This window comes from Nasonia vitripennis, assembly GCF_009193385.2.
Source record: "Nasonia vitripennis strain AsymCx chromosome 2 unlocalized genomic scaffold, Nvit_psr_1.1 chr2_random0010, whole genome shotgun sequence".
In the NCBI taxonomy this organism is placed as follows: Eukaryota; Metazoa; Arthropoda; class Insecta; order Hymenoptera; family Pteromalidae; genus Nasonia; species Nasonia vitripennis.
Genome location: NW_022279617.1, coordinates 854,873 through 881,889, shown reverse-complemented (window position 1 = coordinate 881,889; position 27,017 = coordinate 854,873). Strand labels below are relative to the sequence as shown.

Genomic DNA, 27,017 nt, shown 5'->3' with positions numbered 1-27,017 from the left:
AATCATTACCCACTCAAAGAAGAATCAATCTCACCATAATTTCAAGGTGAAAATCTGCATTTCCCGCGGCTTTGTTATTTTTTAGTTTTCTAATTGCGACCTCTACTTCTTGGTAGCTTGGTTCCTCCATGTGGAGTTCAGCGGTGTGAATTTCATCTCGAAATTTTCCGCAATTTTCGTTCACGTTTAATAATTTATCGAAATAATTCTTCCACAGCGACAGTAATTCGCTGTTATTTATTATGAGGTCCCGGTTTTTGTCCTTCGTCAATTGCGCTCTACTACTAAAACCTGATGGCGTTAATTACTCTGTACATTTCGCGGGGGGTATTTTCCTTACTGTTAGTTTCTATTCTTCTAATTAGGTTTTTTTAATACTCCCGCTTTTGATTTTTGTAGATTGCACTCGCCTGTTTCCTTACGTTAGAATACTATTCAACGGTCCTGTCGCTTTTATTGTGTAAACTATCTAATTTAGCTTTTTTGCGCCTTTCAAACCAGAGTTAGCTCTTTGGCTTTTTTTTACTCAGTACTTTGTTCGCGGCCTCTTTTACCATTTTTTTGAAGTCCCCCCATAAGCTATTTGATTCGTCATTCACCTCCGGCGATGTGTTTGTTCTATCTTGTAACTTTTTAATATCGAAGCTTTTTACCTCGTTTGAAGTCAGGAGTATTTTTTGGTATATTTCATGATTGAGTGGTGCTCTTCCTTGTAGACGATGTCGCGTTGACCCAGGAATAATCTTGACACCTAGACATCGTCTACAAGAAGTTACAATTTTTTTTCAGTACATTCGATGTATATTGTGCTTTCCTTGTAGACAATGTCTCGTCGACCAGGGTCATCTTAGCACCTAGACATCGTCTACATGAAGATACAAGTTTTCTTAAGTAAATTTACAGTATAATATTTAGTATTTACTTCAGACAAATAAGATTAAAGATCTTTATAGTTATAGAGGAACAATGTCGATAATAATAATAACACAGCTAATATTATAACTATCGTAGGTAATACATTTTTGAATATATCTTTATCAAGCGGTTATTGTTGTATGTAGGGATAAAAAATGGCCATAACTATGCTAAACAAGTAATATTGTAAATTTAAATTTCATAATGCGATAACTCACCAAAACAATTATTATTTATAATTAGGTCATCTATGTGTATACTTATAACTGATGATGGCAATCAAAAAATGACTAGTATATATAAGAATTTATTTACTTTTTTTTTGATTATTTTTCATCGAAATATTTGTTGACATTGGCGATAACTGGACCAGTTAATCGTGTTTATTTTTATAATATTTTGAAGATTGTGTGAAATGCTCACTTTCTTTCGCATTTTAGTATATTAAAAACAAGTAAGGCTAGTTACTGTAAAGTGAAACAATCAATACCCTTTTCACTTGAATGCAGCGTATAATAAGATGTAGCAAACTCAAGATATATAAGTCACAAGACACTCTCGATAGTACAAAGTATAACACTATACTTGGCATCGGCATTTAAAACATTTTAAAACGTTTTGTGCTATAAGGGTATGATCCTCTGGCTTGCGAAACAGACGTTCCGTCGTCACGCCACGGCCACCACAAGTTTATGACGTCATTAAATCACATCATTGACTGACGTCATTAAATAACGTTAAATGACGTTAAAAATAATGACGTCATAAAATGACATTATTTTTAATAGGGTACACATGTATAATTCCAATAAATCATTGTTGTACGTAATGTTTAATGTTTATTTTGTTGTAATAATATATATATTTTTTGCTTTTTCTACACTTTAATCATTTGTATCGTTTTCAATTGTTATTTATAATAATAATCGAACAGAATTATATACAGATTTATTGAACTATTATAAAAATTAATGTAAATATTTGATAATATTACATATTTGAAAAAGTATTTTTGTATCTTATCTTATCGTATCACAAACTATATTAAAATGATAAAATATTATATTGACATCTTTTATACAAAAAAAAGTAATTTTCACATATTTTATTCTTGTAAAACCTGCTTTACAATGAAAAATAATAAACAACATATACATACATTGCAGGTCCCCTGTGTACTTAGAGTAATAATTAAAAAAATAATAATAATAATATATATTTCTTATAAGTATTACGTATTATATACATTTTATAAGCATATAGAAAAAAGAACAAATTTGTCAGATTCTTGGACTCGAATCCGCGTGCATAACAGTACTAAGCGACAAGGTAGACTACGCCGCCACGATCGACGTTGGTGTACGAAAATGAAAAGTAGACTATATTTATCGGGAGGCTGGGGTGGCTTGTTAATTTAATTTTGTTTCGTTTAAACTTAAGCTTAATTTGTTTGTTTCGGTTTAATCATAGTCCGTCTGAAAAATGAAAAATTTTAATTATGAGAGTTTTCGAAAGTTTTAGATTCTAAGTTTTTTCACACTCATGTCGTTGTTTAAACATTCTTTTTAGTCCAATAATGTGTCTAAATAGTTATTAGGTGTTTGTTGAAACTAGTGAGGCGCGGATGCGCAAATTCAAAAGTCTCTGCTTGTAATTTTTCCTCCGCCGCGTCAGGCGCGGTGGAGCTAATAATAGTGCCGCTTTCTTCTCCTCCATTGCCGCTAGATGCGTATACTTCGCTCACACTCCTTTTCTAGATGCGTATAGTTTAATCGCACGCCGCAAGTGGCGTCATGATCGAATTCGCCTCGCATTTTTAACACAGCATCGGCAATCTCTGGTTGGAAGCATGTTGTCCTGATTGACTGCTATGAGAGGTTAACATGGAGTCATTGTTCTGCGCTTTGGTCGAGCAAGCGTATGAGTGAGAATATTAATCTCTAGATTTATGCTTAACAATGAGTTTGCGTGCGTTTAGAATAAAAACTTTTTATGCATAAGCTCTGTTTTTGTCTTAGGTTTTCCTCTTGAGAGGTTTTGGAGAAGAGCACGTGCGCAATCGGAAAAAAGGCCTTTGTTCGTGTCGCGACGTTTACGGCCCGGCGCTGCGCTTGACGCGGGGTCAGGTTGCGAGTGACGAGAGCGCGCGCGTCACCGTGTTGACTTAGAGGGCGTCGTTAGATCTGAATTTATGGCTTTTCGCGGAGGGAAAACTTTGCGATCTCAGATGTATCAGCATCTGGCAATGAGGCCTAGTCCCTACTCATGAGCAACTTACGCCTTAAGTAGGCAAAACTTAGAAACATTTTCGTATTTCAAAATACTTATAAATTTGTCGAGTCAAATCTGATAACGCAACTAAAACATATCAGATAGAAAAACTTAGAATAAATTCAAATAGCAACTTCTACTTATATAATCATACATATAAAATTCTGTTCTAGGCTCAATAACGCAAACGTAAAGCGTATTGATCTTCAAATATATTGTAAAATCAAAGCCAATACATACGATTTTCTGTTACCAAGAATATCTGCAATTTATGCAATATTTTCTCTAGAAAACAATTTATTGAATATATTTAATTTTGCTATTGAAACGAAATAACGAAACTTTTATTATTGTAACATTCTTCTACTACTTTGTATCCTGGACCTCTTTTATTATACTAATATATTTCAAACATAGAATCAAATTTCTATTTATGATATGTCGTCATAATCACGACGCAGATTAGCAAATGTGAACTACTCTTCATAAAAAAGCTAAATTCATTTACGCGTATAGGACCGAGAAGAGTGGTGACCGTTTCAATCTCGACCACGACATGGAACTGAAAGCTTTGTTTTGTAGATTATCTGCCAAATATATTTTTTAAATTTTTGCTTAAATCTTAGAATTTTATTTTAAGTTTTCCTTTCGATTATAGTAGTTTTTATTGTTTTGTTGTTTTAGTCCAAATCTATTTTTATCTAGCTTAAATTTGTTTATTATTAGCTTAAATCAATTTAAATAAATTTTTAGTAAAAGCATGAACTTTTTCCTAAGTTGAACTAACTGACTTGGAAACAAAAATCAGGTAAGTGAAAAAAAATTGTCATCAAATAATTTTCAATCAAAATTATTTTGCTGGAGAAGCAATTTTCTGAACAAAATAGTGCGATAATTAGAATGATCTGATTCGAAATCAGATGCTCAATTGGAAAACCGTTAATCTGATGACTCGACCTCATAACCAGTGAGAAAATGACTCCGTGCAGGTAGTGGAGCTCCTTATATTCCTGGGGCTGCCCTTCTCTTTAATGCTATATTAGCGTTCACGTACGACCTCTACCTACACTTAAGTAGAATATTACATACAGACTACTAGCACTTACGTAGTCGGTAATTTACCTAGGTAACTACCCGGTGAGGCCAATATCTCAACCTTTGCACATACACACACATACGCAGAAAATTGTGTGGAGTTTACAGTACGAGTCGAGATGAGCTAGCTCGAGTTGAAGGTAAATGCGTTTGCGAGCCGTAGACGAGTACTGGAACCACACGAAGTCAAAAACACCATATTTTTTGTAACGCTCGGACGTATTTTCGTGTTTTTTTTTTTGTATACGTGCTAACCGGGGCTGACGTGACTATTTTTTGATACGGTGACTACCCTCTTGTTTGTAAGTAGAGCAAACACATCAAAATTAACGTTTTTTTTTTAAAGAACGGGCAAAAATAGTACATTGTGCATCAAGGGAAGAAAATAAACTATTTCAAGCGAGAGTGAGGCGTTCAGCACGAGACGATGAGTGCTGAAATTACCTCGCCCGAGTCTGAGATAACATTTCTTCCCATGGTACACACCGTATTTTTTACAACGAGGACATAAGAGGACCACTTTCAACGCCAGAAAGTAGTCTCGGAAATCGTGCATTTCAAGTTGTGCAAAAGACAGTTAAAAAGTGGTCCATTTCATGCCATTTTTTGTAACACAAGCACGATTTTCGCGTTGTTCGTGCCTATTAAGCGGGCGTAAAGTAACTTTTTTTTTGACCGGCGCTAAAATTTTTTTAAGAAAATGGTCAGTAGTTCACATCACATATACGTATATATATATATATATATATGTGTGTGTGTGTGTGTGTGTGTGTGTGTGTGATTATGTACATATGTGTGTGCGTGTGCGTATATGCCGAAATCAGTACATGCGTTACAAAAAATATGGTGTTCACCAAGGGCTAAGTGGTCTTTTTGGCCTCGTGTGGTTGCAGTACTCGTCTACTGTTCGTAAACGCCCTCGCCTTTGGCTCAGGCTAACTCGCCTTGACTCGAACTGCAAACTCCACACTCGACCTAAAAAAGCCCACTTTACGCCTTTGGTACACAATATACTATTTTGTAACACATGCACGATTCTCGCGTTTTTCGTACCTATTAAGCGGGCGTAAAGTACCAGTTTATTACCAGCAGGCCAAAAAAGTTCGCAGCGGGCAAAAAAAAAGCTTAATTTTTAAGGATTTTAATAAACATTAATTAATACTTGTGTTAATTAATTAAAATATTAGTAAACTTATATTTCTAAATATTCATGGCTGTGTAGTGGCCATGTAAAAAACAGCCAGTTTACTCCCGCTTTATAGCCATGAAAAATGTAAAAATCCATAAATGCATCACAAAAAATATGGTGTGCACCAAGGGCAAAGCGGTCTTTTTGATCTTGTGTGGTTTACAGTACGAGTCGAAGATGAGGTAGCACGAGCCGAAGGCGAGTGCGTCTCTGAGCCGAAGGCGAGTGCGTCTCTTAGCCGAAGGCGAGTGCGTCTCTGAACCGAAGGCGAGTGCGTCTCTGAGCCGAAGACGAGTTCTGCAAACTCCACATTTGGTCTATAAAAGCCTACTTTACGCCCTTGTTACGCAACATACTATTTTTGCCCGCTTTTTGAAAAGTTTGTAAAAATGATTAAGACCGTTTACTCAAATATTTGCGATATATTATTAAAACGCATGTTTTAAAAAAGTAAAGAGTAGCAACCTAACCTACGCACACAATAGTATGTGCCGCGTAATAGTCTGTCTGCTCATATCGCATTACGAGCATATAGTAGGCAGTATACCTAACTATACACACACATACTTATACACACAGAAGTATACGACGTGTACAGTACAAGCTGTCTGCTATGCTCTACAGCAGAATCAAGTTTTTATTGATTTCGATCACTAGTTTCATAATTTTATTTTCACTCTCATTTGAAAACCTAGAGGGCTAAAATTTTGCAACTTAATTTGTATTGGCATGTTGAAACAATGTATTGCGTTGAATTCATTATAGCAGGTATGAATTTGACTTTCGTATATAGACCCACCTGTATTTTTTGACGCCAAAGCCATATGGTTCAAAGTGAAAAGCAAAACCAAAATGGTTAAGAAAAAACTGACATGCACTGAGAAAAAAAAATTAGGGTTACCGGAGAGTGCGGTAGCCACTACCAAAGTTGCTCAAGTAAGCATTGTTAAGTAGCCCTAACCAGAGAAAGTCCGGTAGCCAGTACCGGACAAAATCCATAGGCCAGAGTAGATGAATTTTCGAACTCGTGATACCGCATTTACATTGTTCGTAAACTAGAAAATTAGCAATAATAGATAATATGATCGATTAATGCAGTATAACCGAAGCAAAATGCTATTTACGAGCAAAACAACGTTGGTACATTTAGAGGTTATGTTGGACTCCGGCTCTGGCTACCGGACTCTCCGATTGTGACTACCGGACTCTCCGGTTGTGGCTACCGGACACTCCCCTGTTGGTGCTACTTTGTGCTATTAAGTAACCGTAACTTTATTTTTTTCTCTGTGTGGCAGTCTGTTTCTAAATAATTTAACAAGTCTCGGCACAAAAGTACAGACATTGAACTTTAATATCATGGATTTAGCATGATCACAGCAGATTTGGATGTTGACAGTAACCGGCCTCGCATACTAATGTGATGGAAATATCTGTGCAAGTCACCCAGGGAATCTCATCACTGGTGAATTTGAGAAATGACACTTTTCACACAGTTATCTTCACAATTAAATAACACAAAGTCAGTACATACATACTTTCATACATTCTAAATGAATGAATACGGTACACCTAGGCTTTTTATTAAATTTAAATCCTAAAAATAGTAACAAACGTCCAATTGTTACTATATTTTTTATTTCACTGGTAGTTCTAGCGCAGTAAAGTACTTTAAAATCTATCAAAAAGAGCGCGTCTACTGGGCAGTTACTACTTAAGAAGCTAGCCAGTCCTTTCCGAATTAGAAATGGACTGGCTAGAAACTGCGTATCGTTTCTACTAGAGTGTATATATGAATATAGATATATGTATTATATGAAAAACTAAAAACTTTGAAGTACCGCATCAAAAAATGTCCCCTTAGTTCTGCTGATAAGCACAAAAAACGCGGAAATCCATACATGCTTTACTAAAACTATGGTGTGCGCCAAGGGCTAAGCAGGCTTTTTGACCTCGTGTGAATATTGCAGTACTCGTCTGCGGCTCATAAACATCCTCACCTCGACTCCTACTGCAATCTCCACACTGGTCTGAAAAAACGCCTTCTTTACGCTCTTGGTATATAATATACTATTTGAATATTTACTTATAAACTGAAACTAATGAATGCCAAAACTAATACAATACGATATAATATTTTAGGGTTCAGCTTCAGAATGTATTTTAGTATGTATGTTGGCTGCTCGAGCTCAAGCTATAGCTAGATTAAAAGAGTCATCAGCATATTCGCATTTAGATGAAACTGCACTTTTGGGTCGATTGATGGCTTACTGCAGCCGAGAGAGTCATAGCTGTGTTGAAAAAGACGCAATGATATGCTTTGTTAAATTACGGATACTCGAACCTGACGAGAAAAGCGTACTTCGAGGAGAGACTTTACGACAGGTGATTATTTCACTATAAATAATAAAACTATCTCTATTTCACTCAAAATCTACTATTATATTATCTATCTACTATTATATTAAAGTGCCTAATGCACCTGTGCGCCGTGAAGCCATTTACATTTTTTCTCAACAACTGACATATATTATTTGTTTATTATATATATATATATATGTATATATATATATATATATATATATATATATATATATATATATATATATATACATATATATATATATATATATTCTACTATTATATTAAAGTATACTTAAGGTATCTGTGTGCCGTGAATCCATTCACATCTTTTCTCAATAACTGACATATTTTATCAGTTTATTATTAATTGAATATTTTATGATGTATGATATTTTGTATATATCTTATTTGCGAATCATCGTTATTTTTAATTTTATCTTCGAAACTTGAATTGTTTGAAAGTAAAATTGTTAAAATTTTTTTAATGTTATCCTGGATAATGCTACATATAATTGACCATGACTGAAAACTGGATTTGGTAAATAGACACCAACTTTGTGAAATGTTTAGCCTTGTGATTTGTTAATTGTCATGACATATCCTGATCGTACTGGAAACGGTCGTCTTGTCATTTCAAAAGAAATTTCTTTTGTGCCGCACCGAGTTTTGCTGCCGTATTGCTCGCCCTCTCGTGATGCTGCTTAAACGTTAGTCTAGTGTCCATGGTATTCCCAGGTAGTTAATGATCAGCTAAGAGTCTATTTTGTGTCCGTCCACTGTCAGCGTTATTGTCTCTATTTTCTTCCTACTAGATATAAGGATACCCTCCGTTTAATGGCTAGCAAGCTCAAGTCCAGTCTGCTTTAGCCAAACGTAGATTATACCTACTGCCTCGTTAACGCCTTGCGTTACCTCTTCCTTTTGCTTTGCTACAACCACTACTGCAATGCCATCTGCAAACTCTACAACCGTTACCCCTTCGGGTAGCTCTAGCCTAAGTATTCCATCGTACACGATGTTCCACAATAATGGGCCAAGCACTGACCCTTATGGGTCCCGTCCGGTTACTTGATATGTTTTCGTTCCACTCTCTGTGTCATACAAAGGGTTCTGTTTTTCAGGTAGTCAGACATAATCCTTCTTGCCTGAGGTGTCCAGCATGCAAAGTGGTCTGTATGAGGCAGCTTCGCCAGGTGGCTTATCTCCTTTTGGTAGTATCATCAGGTGTTGCTTCTTCTAGTTCTTAGGAGACGTTCTTTCAACAAAGACATCAGGGCGTGACTGTCTAGCTTGTTTCAATGCAATATTGGGTATACTATCTAGGCCTGGAGCCTGGTTGTTCCCAATCCTTTTGCATGCAGCCAGTAATTCTTCTGTGGTGATTGTTGGAATGATTTCGTCATTTGCCTCTGCTTGAGGGATAGCTGTTACTTTTAGTTGAAGGGGAAACAGTATTGTCACAATACGGTCTAGCGATTCCGGGCACCTAGGAGGGGGAATATAACCTCCCTTAATCTTTTTCATTACTACTTAGTACGGTCGCCCCTAGGGATCCAGCTCAACCTCGTCCTGTAACTCTTTAAGACACTGTCGTTTATCTTCTCTGATTTTTTCTTGAGAATCCGTTTGGCATTCTTCATTCCTTAATTTATGGCGTCTACTATTTCTCTACCTCAACCAGTCTTGAAGTATTTCTTCCGAGCCTGCTGTTCCCGTCTTCTGTAAATGAAAGCGAAGCTTCCGAGCAGTCCCTCTTTGTTACAAGCTTCATTATCATTAAAATAAGCTCCAATAAGTCTGATGGAAAATCATGGATCAATCCAATTCCTCAAAGTGTAAGGCTTTGTCGACCATTAAGGATTGCATTCGAAAAAGAAACAGATAATTCGACCATACGTGAATATAATCGATTAGAAAATAAAATAAAGAATCTCAGTTCTTATAAATTTAGTCTGTCCAATGGAAAAAACATTTGCGTTTCTTATGAAGTTACACAAACTCTTTTTGATGGTAAATGTTTAAATGTAATAGTGGGAAATAGAGCAACCAGTAGATGTCCAATTTGTAAGATAACGTCTCATCAGTTTGGAGAATTTGGCAATAATTTCACTCCTGTTGCTGAATCACTGAAGTATGGTTTGGGATTATTGCACGCGGAAATTAATACATTTGAGCATCTCCTAAACATTTCTTATAGAATGCTATTCAAAACGTGGGATTTTCGAGAACCGCTAAAAGGTGCGTCTATAATAATTATGTGCATGATGTTTTCCCCGTCAAAACGATCAACGTTGATTCAATGCTGATTTCAATATTGATTTCAGTCTGAAATCAGCGTTGATTCAGTATTGAATCCACGTTGAATCAACGTTGAATCAACATTGAATTTGTCCGAAAACGCAACGTGGATTCAGCGTTGATTTCAGACTGAATTCAGTGCTGGATTTCAGGGTTCAATCAGAGTTGAAATAAATAATTGTAAAAAAAATATCGCTAAAACCTGGGCTCGAACCCGAGACCTTTTGAATAGTAGACGAATGACTTGACCACTTAGCCATTTCGAGACTTACATTTATATCTCATAATGTAACATAAACGGAATCCTATAGAGAATAACCGAAAATTAACCTACTCTATCATGATTTTTATAAGTACGTCTACTACAAACTCCATCTCGATGGCAACTGATTCACTGGGCTGCTCTCACCACTTTTATACCCTTCTCTGAGGCTTACCCCACCACGTCTGCTATGGCGAGTCGATGCATGTTCGATCGATCGGTAGAACTTGCTGAGACCCTGCGAGTCCATGCAGGTCCTGGAGAAGCTGTTCTAACCTGTAGATCTCTGCGAGCGTCGATCAGAATTTCTTTCAAGCCGATGCTGGTTTGCCAATATCTGTTCGAACGTGTACCACTTTTAGGTGTATATAAGGAGCCAGGGGTCCGAGATTTCTTCAGTATCAAAAGTTTTTCGAGGAGTGAACAACTCTTCGGAAGACCTAGAGGAAAAACAGCCTACGAAGAAGGCACTCTTCAGGGTAACCATGGCTTCTGTGGAGGACTGTAGGGAGGTCGTCGCCATGATGCAGGAGGCACTGAGTCTCATGGTTGAGGGTGCCATCGACGATGCATCCGTGGAAGGCTGGACCAACGTCATTGTACCCGATCACATCGCTACCTTCAAGCGCTTCTTGGAGACACCAGGGCTAAGTGTGCCAGAGAGAGACAGAAGTACCAGTCTACAGTGGCACTCCTGCATACCATGCGACACAGAATGAGCTGTTGTGTCAAGCGTGGTGGAAGGCTCCAGCAGCCAAGTGTAGCTTGGAACGAAGTGAAGTCGGCTTTTGCGAGTCGTATCAGATCGGGTGTGATCACGAACATGAGACATCTGGACATATCCACGTTCATGGATGACGCTAGAGCTCTCTTCGCGTGAACACAATGCTGTAAAAGTGAATACAGTGCTGGCAGCCAAGTACGTCATCGTCAAGAATGACGAGGAAACGAAGGACATCAAGTACTTCAACACGAAGAGTGCGTCGATTTATCAGACCACTGACTTAAACGAGTGGTTCACCGCGAGCGTCCAACAGCCCATTGAACGCGACATGGAAGAATTCCAAGAGCGAGATTCCGGCTGGACCCTGCACTCCACTCTGAACTTGACGGTGAATGTGAACAAGTTGAATCCGATGAGAGGAAGCTCCTACATCGATCTACGATCCCTCATCAAGTTGAAGCACGCATGCATCAACGTTAAAATCAACGACAACCAGTGTTTCAAGTGGGCTGTGCTATCCGCGCTGCATCCAGTACCAGATCATGTAGATAGAGTTTCAAAGTACCAGGAATTCGCAGACGAATTAAACTTTGAGGGTATTGACTTTCCAGTGCCGCCGAAACATATCGTCAAGTTCGAGAAGCTGAACGACGTGTCGGTGAACTTGTACATACTCAAAAAGAGGGGTGAGAAATTTAAAGTGTCTCCGTGCCACGTGACGGCGTCGAAGAAGATCAAACACGTCAATCTTCTCTTCGTGCAAGATTACTACGTGGACGAGGACGACGATGATGACATAGAGCTATTGCCTAAATTCCACTATGTGTTGATAAATGACCTGTCGAGGCTAGTGAGTGTGCAGTTGTCGAATCGAGCACACAAAACAATATATCTGTGAAAGGTGTCTCCATTACTTTCGTAATCAATTAAAACTGCGGGCTCACGAGGTCGACTGCGCACAAATCAATCAGTGCAAAGTGAAACTGCCCACGAAACACGACAACATCCTCAAGTTCAAGAACTTTGGGCACAGAGAGCGAGTGCCTCTCGTTGTCTACGCCGACTTCGAGTGCCTGTTGCGACCCGTCGACGACGACGACGAGCGTGCGTACCAGCAGCACGAGCCATTCAGCGTCGGCTACTACCTCAGATGTAGTTTCGACGATTCTCGTTCCGAGTACAAGTGCTACAAGCAGATAGACGAAGGCTCGCAAAGTTCAGCCGAGTGGTTCGTCAAGAGCCTGCAAGCTTTGACTGTAGAATTGAAAGAGATATACAAGAACCCCAAACCTATGAATGCTCTCACAACTTCGGAGAGAGAAGAGTTTGAGAGAGCTACAGTCTGCCACATCTGCCGGAAGCCATTCTCAGCTGAGGACACGAAGGGGGAGTTCCAGCTGGATTACACAACTGATCAGACGGAGTTGTTGAAGAGGAAGGGGGTGTTCACCTATGGCTACATCAGCTGCTTCGACAAGCTCAAAGAGACTGAGCTGCCTACCAAGGAGCAATTCTACAAGAAACTGAATGATAATCACATATCCGACGACGACTACGAACACGCCAAGGCTGTGTGGCAAGCCTTCGACATCCAGACTCTTGGAGAATACTCGGACCTGTATCTCAAGACGGACGTGATCCTTCTCGCCGACGTCTTCAAGAACTTCAGGGACAACTGTTTCGAAGCTTACGGCCTCGACCCCGCACACTACTACACCACCCCTGGCCTCACGTGGGACGCCATGCTCAAGTATACGAACATTGAGCTCGAGCTACTGGCTGACGTCGACATGCTCCTGTTCGTTGAACGGGGCATAAGAGGTGGTGTGAGTCAGTACTCCAACCGTTACGCCAAGGCCAACAACCGATACATGGGAGAGACCTACAACGAGGCAGAGGAGTCCAAGTATCTCGTCTACTACGACGTCAACAAGCTCTACGGTTGGGCGATGCGGGAGTGTCTGCCATACGGCGGCTTCAAGTGGGTCAACGTCGCCGTCGAGATGTCTGACTTTTTCCAAGTGCCAGACGATCATCGCGTGGGCTACATTCTGGAGGTCGACCTCGAGTACCCTGAGGCACTTCACGACACCCACAAGGACCTGCCCCTGTGTCCCGAGCGTATGCCAGCTCCAGGCACCCGACAAGAGAAGCTGATGACGACTCTCCACGACAAGGAGAGTTATGTTATTCACTATCGCAGTCTCAAACAGGCTCTCAAGCATGGGCTGCGACTGAAGAAGATCCACAGAGTCATGAAGTTCGACCAGAGGGCGTGGCTGCGATCGTACATCGATTTGAACAGCGAGAAGAGGAAGCAGGCTAAGAACGAGTTCGAGAAGCTCCTCTACAAGCTCTTCAACAACGCCATATACAGAAAAACGATGGAGAACGAGCGCAAGCGAATAGACGTGAAGCTCGACACAAAGAGGGGTGGGCGATACGGTGCAAAAGCACTCGTAACCAAGCTCAACTTTCACTATTCGAGAGTTCTTGTTCGTAGAATCCACCAGCTATGGGCTCGTCTCGATAGTCTTGTAAGTCACTGGATTGTTAGGAATCACGTGGCTGACTATGAATATCTCCGTGGACGAGTTGGGTGTGTATCCTTTATCGAACACTTGCTTGGCGTTGCTCACTCGTACTTTGTCGCCAACCTTGAACTTCTGCTTTTTCTTCGTTACTCCGGACTTTTTACGAAATCGTTTCAAAACTTGGGCTCGATGGCTGGAGACCTCGTTGGGTTTTATACCGATAGTTCGATGCTTGGTATCGTTGTACTTTGCTATGAGATCGGGCAAGATGTCGAGCCACTTGTAGTTTCCTCGTAAGCTGAAATGTGTCCACATCTTGTTCTTGAAAGTCCGATTGAAGCGTGCACATATCGAAGCTTTGAGATTGCTGTATGTGGAGTAGAGATTGATGTTGTAGAGCTTCATGAGATTCTGGAAACTCTTGTTGTAGAACTCCTTGCCTCGATCTGTCTGCAAATTTGTAGGTACTCGTCCATGACGCAGTACAGACTTCATCGCTGCAGTGACTTCTTCTCCGGATTTTCGCTTGACTGGGACAGCCCACGGATACTTGGAGAATACACCCAGGATGGTCAGCAAGTATCTGAGGCCTTTGTTCACTCGAGCGTAGGGTTGCATCTCCACGAGATCAGCTTGCCAAGTCTCATCCAATCCTCGTACGTTAAACTCTCGTCTGGGGTAGTTGCGTCGTGCTGGCTTATGAATTTCCTCTACTATCTTTCCGATTCTTTTCCTCTACTAACTTTCCCCCATGTGTCATAGTTTGCCTCGATATTCGATTGTGAGCCAGTGAACAGTAAGTTGTCCAATTCCTCGATAGCCACGTCAATTTTCTTCACTTTCTCTGCACTCTGGTCTTTGAAAATTTGTAGCTCTAATTTTGTATCGTCGAGGTCCTTTCTCAAGCGAGCTGTAACCTCGTACACACTGCGTAATTCAGAATAAAGCTAGCGTTGCAAGATGTCGAGGTTCACTCCATCGCTCGACTGTTATATCGCTCGTACTGACCGTCTGCTGTCAATTGGAAGCCGATACCGGGAGGACCTGGTCTGCTATTGTCTTGTTCTAGAGTGTGACCGAACACGTCGACGCTCATATTGGAAATGATTAAAATCTTCGTACGTGCTCAGTTTATATAGCCTCCCTCGTGCAACTCTTCTATAATAGAACGAATCTCATTGGAGTGACTGGGATTGACAGCTGTTGTCTCAGCCATCAATAGGCGAAGTCTATCCACAAGTTCGTTCGGATCATCCCAGTAGATGTAATCCATTCTCGTATCTCGTCTTGCGATATTGTACGGGGGTAGCCGTTGTAATAGTCCGCCTGTTTTCGAAGTAGATTCGAATTATCCACAACAGTGAAAAGAGGGGCAATGAATTCACTGTATTTCTTACTATTGTGCACGCGAATAGATCCATTGGGTTTGAATTTCTTTTTGTGTACGCTAGATGTTTCATGAATCTCTGGATAATTCTTTAAGTCATCGCCAGTAATCAACTGTCTATTGGGATGCTTTGATATAAGTAAGTCCAATAATCCTTGAGTTTTTGTATAATTTTTATTATTCACTTTGACATGCAGATCATCGAATAGTATCGGAGAATTCCCAATCATGTATGCCCCTTTCTTCTTGCGCACTCCATAAATTTTATCCAAATGCTTACTATATCTTGAATCAAGCATGAATGTATTTTGACGATCTTCTTTATTTTTTTGAATGATCAACTTCTTCATCTTCTTCAGCTGTTTCAAAAGATGTGTCGGCTTCCTTATAAATCTGTGTCGCATCATACTCATTGTCAACTTTATAGGTATCGTCGAGGCTGCCAGTCGATGAAACGCTCTTATCGTCATCCTCGATTGGTTCATCACGATAATCTCTTTACCATACTTCAGTAGTCTGTTTCCGTCTGATCGCCTCTTTCGCTCTCGCAATTTGACGAAGAGTATTTTTTCTCGTCGAAACTCTGCTGACATGTTGATGGTTCAACAGTTCACACTCAACTGCTGTTTACTCGATTGAGAGGTCTTGTATTTATAGCAATCCATACTTGTCATCTGTCCAACACTTGGAGCACAGTTCTTTGAATTGCGTATATGTCATATCGGTATTCACGTGATCATTGTAGATGTGTCTCAAATTCACATCGTCTTGTCTGAATGCTGCCAACAAATTGATGCTGTCTCTCATGAGATGTATGGAAATATGCGCGTAAGACTGACAGAGATAGAAACAATCGACTTGCTTGTGTCTACCCATGAAGAAGAATGCTCTCACGTTGTCTTGCTTCTCGCATGCTATGTCATCGAATACGATGATGGAGTTGGGTAATGCGTTGTCGGAAGATATCACTTCGTTATGCTCTTTGAAAGCAAAATACTGCAATTCATCTATGGATTCCAAGAGTTCTCTGAGCAGACTTGGAATAGATGTAGATGTTTTCGAATCTCAGTCCGTTGGGATGTGTGATGAGTGACAGTAGACTGTTTGTTTTGCCGCAGTTGGATGGTCCACAGAATACAGCTCGTACGTTACTCGGAAGAAGTTCACCATGTCGCTTCTTAGGTCCGACATTCTGCTGCGCTAGATCGTCAAAATTCAATACCGGTAGTTTGATAGTTGGTTCCTTGAAATCCATGTTTGCAGCGCACTGTCTCGATCACGACTATGCCTCAGCCTATAAATAGACCGCTTTTATAGTCGCGTCCTCAATCGTGAGTCAATCTCTGAAGCGTAATGATCGTAAAGAAGCGACGACAACGAGGACGTGGCTTACTGAACAATCTCATCAACAATTTACCAGTGGAGCTTCATCTGCCTCCATACCAGTACTGTGGATCCGGCACCAAATTGAAAAAATGCCTTGCCCGAGGTAATCCGGGTATCAATCCTCTGGATGCAGCGTGCAAGGAGCACGATATTGCCTATTCGCAGAATCGTGAGAACGTTGAGGCTAGGAATGCAGCAGACAGAGTTCTAGCTGACAAAGCCTGGTGAAGAGTTCTAACCAAAGACTCGGGTCTTGCTGAGAAGGCAGCTGCCTACACTATAACCAACGCTGAAGTCCAAACTCGGTATGGGGTTCAAGCGCAAAAAGAAGAACCCACCTGTCTCGTTGAACAAGGTGATCAAATCTGTGTCAACCGTACTAACTAGTAGTGCACGCAAAGCCATTCGTGCTGCTCTGGAAAATGCTCGCGATGCCGTCAAACAAACTGGGGGTAAGAGTAAGGTCAAGGTGCCGCGTATTCTACCAATCCCACAGAAGCTAGGTGGATTCTTACCTTTTCTCATACCTCTGTTTGCCGGCTTGAGTGCAACAGATGCTTTGGCAGGTGGTGCTGCTGGAATAGCAAAAGCTGTCGACGATTTCAAGGCAGCTCAGAAACACTTGGCCGAGAGTCAACGCCACAACCAGACGATGGAGGCCATCGCTCTTGGTAAAGGTCTCTACTTGAAACCATACAAAACCGGACTTGGCCTTCACATGGTGACGAAAAACAAAAAAAAAAAGATCCTTGAAGTGAGATTGCCGCAAAGAGCACTCCAATATCGACCTGATGAAATTTGCCAAACTGCTGAAGATTCCTCACTTCCGCGGAGTGTGCATGCGTGACTCATTGCCTGATGGTCCGCAGTATCGTGAGTCAGCGATCGTTAACCTGACAACGCGAGTGGACCTGGAACGCACTGGGTGGCCTATCGCAAACGTGGCAACCATGTCGTCTACTTCGACAGTTTCGGTGATCTACAACCACCTCGGGACTTCATGCTGTATCTCGGCGTCGATGAGATCCATTACAATCACGAGAGGTATCAGAACTTTGACACCTTTGACTGCGGTCACCTCTGTCTGAAGTTTTTGTGCAACGAGCTAGAGAGGGGGAAGCTTATATAAAGACCAGCGAGAGTAGATTCACCTCATTATGAGTTCATCCATGCAGCAGTCATCACTGACTCTGAAACCAAATAACAATACGTTACGCAGTGTCGTGAAGTACAGTCACTCCATTGATTTCCGTCCAGTTGACTCCATAGCTTCGCTACTGGGCTTCAAAAGACGCATCCTCGAGGCAAACGTCACTCACAGCTCTGATCTACCTGTGCGTATCCTCAAGGTCAAAGGCATACGCGTCGAGTGCAACATCACATCGTGTGCCTATATAAACAGTCAAAGAGTCTACACGATACACGAGTTCTTCCCAGCAGTATCACCAGGATACAAGATCATTGAAGTTCCATCGCAGGTAATCTACCTTCCAATCGCTGTCAAGAGCATAGATCACTTGCAAGTGCGTATAGTCGACCAGGACGGTAATTTGGTGAATTTTCGAGAGGAAGTCATTACTATCAGATTGCATGTGAAGCAAGTCTCAGGATGGGTATGGTGTACAATCACAAGAAGCAGCTATATAAGGAGCTCGAAACCTCGACCAACGATCAGTCGTCGACGAGCAGTCAAAGCGATAACACGGCGAAACATTCAATTTCTGAAAAGTCTAGGCTTGCGAGTCGTTGGTGGAAAAGATTGAAGTGTGTATTCATTTGTCCCTGGCATGGAAAAGATTCTAAACATTCAGACACCCGTCGCGTTTGACGAGTCAGTCGCGCACTACGAGATTCACGCGTACCAGCCGTACACAGCCAGCACTTACAACAACAGCGACGAGATCCGCATCTCCATTCAACATCAAGATCCTTGTCTTCTGCCAGCACGCAGTTCATTGCACGTGTGCGGTCAAATTGTCAAAGCTGATAATAGTATGGTAGAGAATACCAGCTTAGTCAATAACGCCATCTGTCATCTATACGAGGAAGTTCGATATGAGATAAACGGTATCGAGATCGACAGGTGCAAGAATGTTGGCTTGACTACCATAATGAAGGGTTGGATATCCATCAATCCCAATCAGAGTTTGGAGAACGCGGGATGGTTCGACGTCGAGGAGACAGCGTTGAGTTTGAGCAACAACGAGGGGTACTTCGATGTATGCATTCCTCTGAGCATGATCCTCGGCTTCGCCGAAGATTATCGCAAGATCGTGGTCAACGTCAAGCACGAGCTCATAATCACGAAATTGAGAAACGATTTAAATGCTGTTGTTCAAACGGCAGCCGGTAATCCAGCTACTTTTGAAGATTTCAAGATTAATTTAACGAGAATCGAATGGCTCATGCCGTATGTGTTGGCATCCAATGCTCACAAGATACGTCTTCTGAATTACATCGAGAAGGATAGATCCATTGCCATGAGCTTTTGCAGTTGGGAGTTGTTCGAGTATCCGCTGCTTCCAGCTACACCGAAACACGTCTGGACGGTGAAAACTTCCAATCAGATGGAGAAGCCCCGTTTCGTTGTGGTGGGTTTCCAAACGACTCGAAAAGGACAGAAAGCTGCTAATGCCAGTCGCTTTGATCACTGCAACATCAGCAATGGGAAACTCTTCCTGAATTCGCAGTGCTATCCCTATGGAAATCTCAATCTAGATATATCTCACAACCAGTATGCTGTACTCTACGAAATGTACACCAACTTCCAGAGTGCATACTACGAGAAACAGGCCGAGCCTGTCCTGAATAAAACTGACTACATCACGCACTTGCCTCTCATTGTGATAGACTGCACCAAGCAGAACGAGTCGTTGAAGAGTCGTTGAAGTACAATCTCTTGAGTGGAGACATGAAGAAACTTGTCTGAGTCACTTTGAGATCGAGTTCATGGTGGACATGCAGGGCTTCAAGCAACGTGTGGACGACTTCATCCTCAAAGAGTTGGCGATAGCGCCTCTACACGGTGAACCTCTAGTCTGGCTATTCAAGGAACCCTTTCCCTGGCGCAGACTCTCGGACAAGTACAGAAAGGAAAATTCATGGCTCGAGCGCAGCTATCATGGCATACCTTGGACTTCGGGTAATCTACTCTACACTCAAATCGGAGATATTCTTCGATCAACTTTACGAGACGCCACGAAAATACTTGTGATTGGTCCAGTGAAAAGTGAGTGGTTGGAGCGCTTTAAATTCCGAGTTCAAGATATCGAAAAATTAGGCTTTCCCTGTGTGGACCAGCCAAAGTTGGTGACGATCTGTACCAATCACAACGGGGCGTACAAAGCCACATGCGCACTCCACAACGTTAAGATGATGAAAAAATTCTACCTGGACAACGTTTACATGGATTGAACATCTATAAACACTCTGTGATTCTCCCAGCATTCATCGAGAGACATGGATCGAGAAAAGAAGAGCAACGTGAGGTATACTCCACTTCCTGATTGTAAAAAAAAGAAAAAGGATACTTATCAGAACCGACAAGAAGCAGATGAGAAGAAAAGTAAGCTGACTGAGAAGTACTCCAGCAACACAAGCTCTCTACCTGAACGAGAAGGATACAAGAGATTCTGAGAATATCTTTAAAACAAAATTTATTAAAAAGTTAAATAAAAAAATTTTTTTTCAATTTTTTTTGTATTGAATTAATTTTCACCTTTGGGATTCCCAGTCTTGGGTCCTATCGGTAACTTGTGTTATACCCCCTCGGGGATTCCCCGGGGTCAGTAGCTTGGGTCATTAGCCCGGTCGATAACTTGGGCCAACTGCTTGGTCGGTAACTTGATTTAGAAATCTACCTTACCGACGGTAGGTAAGTGGTCCAGAACCGACCTAGCTTATCTACTAATGATAGTGACGATACGATGTATTAGTGTCAGTTTGTCAAGGAGCGCTACGAAAGAGTAAAATATTTAACAACAGCAATAAGAAGCTTCAGTTATCATTTGGAGGTTATGCCATGTTTGACAACTCTTACTGTTGCTCCTACTGCTTCTACTACTTCTATACTGCGTCGATACCTTCTTCCTGGATGCATAGTCTGGATAAGGATAGACCATCATTGCTTGTGTTTCTTCTACTGCTGTACTGCGATACCTACTTCCTACATGTCTGCATGAAGATACATTATCGCTCAAGATCCACGACAGGTATTTATATTTATTCTTGCGTAATGTGAAGTGAAATCAATAAGTATGTGATTGAGTGATATGTTTGTAGAGTTGAACTCTTCACTTGAAACTGGATTCACGCTATCTGGTAGTGCTGTTTTGTGTTTTCGGGTAGTTAAACTACTGCACTACGATCCTGAAGCTGAATTTACGTTATTTGTGGTGCTAGTTGATGTTCCTGACTACTGCAATCGCTTGAATACGATTTTGGAGCTGAATGCATCATTGCTTGGAGTCACTGATTGGTTTTACTATCTTATTAAACTATTTAAAATCAAGTCTGGAGTATAAATTAACAGCAAATAGGTCTTTAACTACAACTGTAATAGTGGTTATTGTTGTGAGTATATTCAAAATATTATAATGACTTGTTGTACATACATTAAGTTAATATTGTGTTATTTGATAAGGTTAAAAGTCAAATACTAATTGCACATTCTTAGTGCAACATTCAGTTTTGTATTTGATAATACTACTTTTATAAGTAAAAATAATATCTAACCAGATATTTCTTATAGGTTGCAGATACATTTTTAGCAATTGAGTCAACATCGCACCAGTATTAAGGACTCATAATGCAATACATCATCAACAACTACTGCACTTGCAAGGCCAGCTTTACATTTTCAGCAATTTAGTAAGCGTAACATAAATCTGTATTTTCAGGCCCAGAAGGGGATAATTACTTTCTCGTTTACCTCAGTATATAAATAGGAATTTCACCGTTTATGAATTATAGAAGATTATGATACTTACAACTACGAATTTTTAATAATATACAGGCAAAGTAATTTTCACCTTCTGGACCTAAAAATACAGCAGAGAGCAGAAATACAATTTACAACAGCTAAGAGATCCTCTCTAACAGTCTATCTTAGAACTTGCAGTCACAAACTGGAAAACCGCAAGTAGGTATACATGGGCAAACTAATTACAACTTTCTATTTAATATAGTATGAAACAGAAATATAAGTCCAGTAAGATGAGTGGTTTTAATACTAATTTGTAAGTCTGACATTTGTAATATATTTTTCTGTGCGTCTAGGAGAATAAGCAATGCTGCATTTGATGGTATCATTGTTTACTGCATGGACCGCGGTACGACTACGGATAGTGGAAGTGTCAATGATCAAGCTATCAAAATCCTTCAGTTATAAGGAAGCATCACTCAAGACTTTGTCAGTACTGCTTTACAAATGCATCATTGTTTTTATTAGACACTTCAATAATTACTATTATTTGTATGTACAATCAGATTTTAATATAACTAGGAATGAAGGCACGTTTCACGCGCTCTTGATTCTATCTCTGCCTAATAACACTGGTAGAAAATCTATTATAAGTATTGTGCGGCACACTAACGCCTGCTAATATTTTATAAGCATGTAACATGTTAATAAATTCCTCAAAACTATTTTTTAATAAATATATTAATAATGCTCAATGTCGTCATCATTGGTTCGAATAGTGAATTTAAAGAAAAGTTCAGTATAAGAGACAGTGGGTTTGTCTATCGTTACAATGCCATTTATTTGCATTATAAAAAAGCTATACAACTGAAATTTTACACAGATACTTACTATGCTACCTAGAAAACATGTAACCTACATGATTATGATTTAACTGTTTTCATTCATATTTTCACATCGAGGCCCATATGAATTTTTTAATTTAGCGTATCAAATTTTTCTTGTAGACAGTTACACAGAAACTACCATCTCTAGCACATTGTATTTCTGATTTCCAGTGTATTTTTACATGAAAAAAGTGATAAGTATTTTAGCTTTTTTGTCAAGGCATTAATTAGAATTTTGACTTTTAACAGTTGCGAGAGATTTTGAGACCGATACCTGTTACTCCATTTTTGCATTTTTTCTCATTCGAAAACTAACAAGTCTAGAAAGCTCATATTTTGCATATAGATTTCTTTTGTGATTGTGGAAAGATATTTAAAGTTGAATCAACGTTAACTGAAATACTTTTGTGTTCGACTACAGCACCCATGATAATTATTTAGTCGTATAGCATGAGTTTGCATTCACATCAGTGTTGTAGTCGAACACAAAAGTATTTCAGTTAACGTTGATTCAACTTTAAATATCTTTCCGCAATCGCAAAAGTAATCTATATGCAAAATATGAGCTCTCTAGACCTGTTAGTTTTCGAATGAGAAAAAATGCAAAAATGAAAAAACAGATATCGGTCTCAAAATCTCTCACAACTATTAAAAGTCAAAATTCTAATTACCTAAAACCTTGACTAAAAAGCCAAAACATTTATCACTTTCTCCATGTAAAAATATGCTAGAAACCAGAAATACAATGCGCTAGAGATAGTAGTTTCTGCGTAACTGGCTATAAGTAAAATTTTACCTGCTCAATTAAAAAATTCGCATGAGCCTGAATGTGAAAATATGAACGAAAACAGTTTGAAAATCAGAATCATCTAGGTTACATATTTCTAGGTAACATAGGAAGTGGCAGTGTCATATTTTAGTTGTCTAATAGCCTTTTTACAATTCGAAGAGCATTATGTAATGATAGACTTAAACTTACTGACTCGGATACTGAACTTTTATTTAAATTCATCTCTCAAATTTATTCTTTTAATTGAACTGACATTTAAAAAAAAACTAAATAATATTCACACACTTTATTACTACTTCAAATAGGGTTAGGGATAATACTACACACTCTTGGTAATAATTAATTTTTACTAAAATTTCTTGCTAGTTATATTACATATATTTTATCTATTATCAAGGTTTCCACATTTCATTTTAAAAACCTTAAACATTTCTACCAGGGTTATGAGTTATAACTGTTATGAGGGTTATGAATTTAAAGCGCGGTTCTAATCTCGTTGCCTAGGCAACCAACCAGCAACCAATCAGAATCACGTATTAAATGCTTCACAACAAAGGCCATCATTTTTTTGAGAGAGGATTAACTGTTTATCTAGGTGTACAATCAATGTTGTATTTGTTTGGCATCGTTGTCTAGTAGATGGAGGGTACCATGATGAAGGGTACTAGGACTTGTTTTTTAATAAATTATATAAAATCTTGCAATTCGTAAAATTTTTAATTAGCTAAATGAACTTTTTTTTGAAACAATAATGTGCTCTTGTGCTCTTGGAATTCTCAGATCTATACATTAGGTATACTGCGTGGCCCTGGTAGAGATGTTCCCAACTTTCCGGCCAGTTTTGAGCGAAAAATCACCATACTATTCGGAAAATGCCAAAAAACTGCCCCGCAAAAGCGTGTATTTTACGCGCTTTTACAGCCCTGAAACTGGATAAAACTGGCGTATTTTTAAAGTAAAAATGAACATTGGGTTATTATTGTTTATTGAGACGTTTATGTTACTGTCTATTATGAATAGCTAAATTATCATTATTAAAAGTCAATAACTATCATCATTATTCATTAAATTAAAGCTTTTTCGTATGATAAACAGAGTTTAAAAATTCCTTACCTAAGAATACGAATTAATTCAATTTACATGATAGGTATATTTAGAAAACTAAAATTGGACTTTTAACAATGTTACCATCAGTGTGCAGTACAAAAAAAGGTTGAACATGTTTACATCCTTTAAGGTTATAATGGTAACTTAAGTTAGCGAGTAAGTAAATGAAAGCCATATAGTCTTATTAGCCAATGCTAAAATCCATTATTCTTATGCCATCTGCATTGTTTTAAAGCTAAATATCTGATTTTTCGTCCAGATATTTGTAAAATTATTTAGAAATGAGTTACCGTAACAGCTTTTACTTAACTGTCTCTGTTGGAATTTTCAGTTCCAGGACTATGATCAATTTTGGATTTGGTGTGAAATTTCATGTTAGAGTAGTTTCAGAGAATCTACTAAATCTAGCTAGTTGTATTTTTTATTTCTAGTGTATTTTTACAGGTAGAAAGTTATAATAACTTCGCCTCTTTTCCCAATGCAATAACAAGAATTTTCACTTTTAAAAGTCAGTAAAGATTTTGATTACGATATCTGGTTTTCAAATTGTCTAACTGCTATTATTTAGAAACTAATGTACGTACAGATCTGATCTCGTGCATGCACATTTCTTTTACAATAATGAAACAATATTTAATGTTAAATTCATCTCAAGTGATATACTTTTTATTTCCATTCGAACACCCACCTGAACATGTCAGCGATGAACTTAAACATTGAGATGGGTGTTCAAATGGAAATAAAAAGTATATCACTTGAGATGAATTTAATATTAAATATTGTTTCATTACCCCTTTAAAGGTGTCACACATATACGAAAGATAGAATCGGAAGATAAGTCTAATACTGTACTGATTCCAATAAGTCATGTAAAAGAAAAAGTGTTATTAGTAAATTGTAGAGCTAGACGTAATTAAGACACTTGAAATTCAAGGAAATATTTCAAGACTGTGATTATACTGTAGTTTATTTATTTTAACAATAAAATACAGTTTAAGTGAATAAATTTGTAATGTCTGAAAATTTCTTATTGATTTCAATTTTAATATTTGTTGCAGAAGCAAATCAATAGTTTTAGTATTGTTAACATCTATTTGACTTTTATTAATTTTTCAGCAGTTTATTGCTAAAAAAATAATTTAAAAAGTTATCAAATAGAGATTCAAAGCGTTAAAACTATTATTAGCTTCTATAAAAAATATTACAACTAAAATAAATACGAAAGTTTTAGTCATTTCAAATTTATTGACTATAAATATTTTATCATTTAAAGTTTTATTGATGAGCACTTATTTCATTTTATTTTCGATACAGAAATTTTTTATAACTTGCATATCGCAAAGCGTTGAAGTTAATTATAATTGCATGATTATAAAATGAGTGTAACGTGTACTGTAAATAAATATAATAAATATAATAAATATATAAGTAATTATAGGATAAGTGCAAAATAAGTGTATAAAATATGTAACAAGGAACAACGTCCCTCGCCACGCCGGTAATCGAGGCAGGATAGAGAGTAACGAAATAGGGCGGCGTTGGCTCAAGTGGTAACACGCGCGCCTAGAGTTCTCGGGAGCGCCGGATCGATTCTCGGCCACGGCGTCTCCTTTTGTGATTTTCTCCTCAAGTCTCACCCCGTTACAAATGTTATTAATTGCATTAAAATAATTATAATGTATGCATTTATTTAATAAAGTCAAAATGTTTTTAGAAAATTAAAATTACTGTTTATTTTATATGCTAAATTTAATTAAGCATTTGTTAATTAAAATTGAATAAAATTTCTTTATAGCTTCCACAATACATTTGGATTGAAACTATTTAGTTTTTATGTATGTATATAAAAATTCATTAAAATCTCTTCAGAAGTCAATTAAAATTATACTTATAAGATAAGCAGCTTTAAGGTCTGTTGAAGACATTATTAATAACAAATCAATCAAATTCAATATATAATATCGATGTTGGAAATCAATAGAATTTAATTAAAAAATTGTTTATTCGAATTGAGTTTTTTTATTTATTTTGGATATGTATACAAATTGACTAGATACAATTCAAATTCAAGATATTGATTTGATCAAGTCAATTAAAATTCTGAATATTATTTTTCTATCTAATACAACTGCAAAAAATGTTCTAATGAAGTTAATTAAAGTCAATTCAAGACTTACATTTTTTGGCTAAATTCAAATCAAAAAATCCTTAGAATAACCAGAAATCAATTACTGTCAATATAAATTGACAGTATTGAGATAGGATTGTTTTGTCAAAATTGTAATTAAATTCTGTAGGAAAACAAATTAAAATACTCTGTAATAAAAATCAATTTAATTATGTTAAAATGAATGAGAAATATAGCAATTGAACGAAATTGCAATAAAAGTCGATTAATATCAATTAATTTTTAATTGATAGTTTTTAGGATAGTCAACTTAAATCAATTAAATTTGAATTTTTTTAAATACTGTCTATCGCGTATTTTTAGCAGGGATGATTGCTCTGCTACGTATGAAAGACAAACGAAAAGGAATGTTATGTGTATATCAAGAAACACAAAAAATCAAACAAAAATGTAATCTTCGACTATACAAACAACTCCCAATTTCGACAATTTTAACATTTAAGACAGAGAACAAAATTCAAACAAGCTTTTGTTTTCGAAGATGCTATACAAACAATTACAAGACAACGGTATAAATAAGAGAGAAGACACACAGAAGCTCAATACTGTATATATACACACATTTAATATACTACCTAAAATTGAGAGCAAATGTAAACAGTAGCCGTGCGAGGACTAAGCTCTGACGTCAGAGCCTCAGGAGAAAAGAAAATGTCAACAAACTTTCGACTCTCTCTCTTTATACAAGTCTCTTGATTTCGT

The 27,017-nt window shown here is 38.3% G+C and overlaps 1 protein-coding gene across 1 annotated transcript in view; it reads left to right on the top strand.

The window, feature by feature from the left end:
• LOC100117476 (aromatic-L-amino-acid decarboxylase) overlaps positions 1-27,017 on the top strand; it is a 745,226-nt gene that overhangs the window by 171,855 nt on the left and 546,354 nt on the right. The window contains exon 5 of the mRNA XM_031925521.1: positions 7,610-7,852. Coding sequence (XP_031781381.1) covers positions 7,610-7,852 — 243 coding nt within the window. The remainder of the gene's footprint in view (positions 1-7,609; positions 7,853-27,017) is intronic.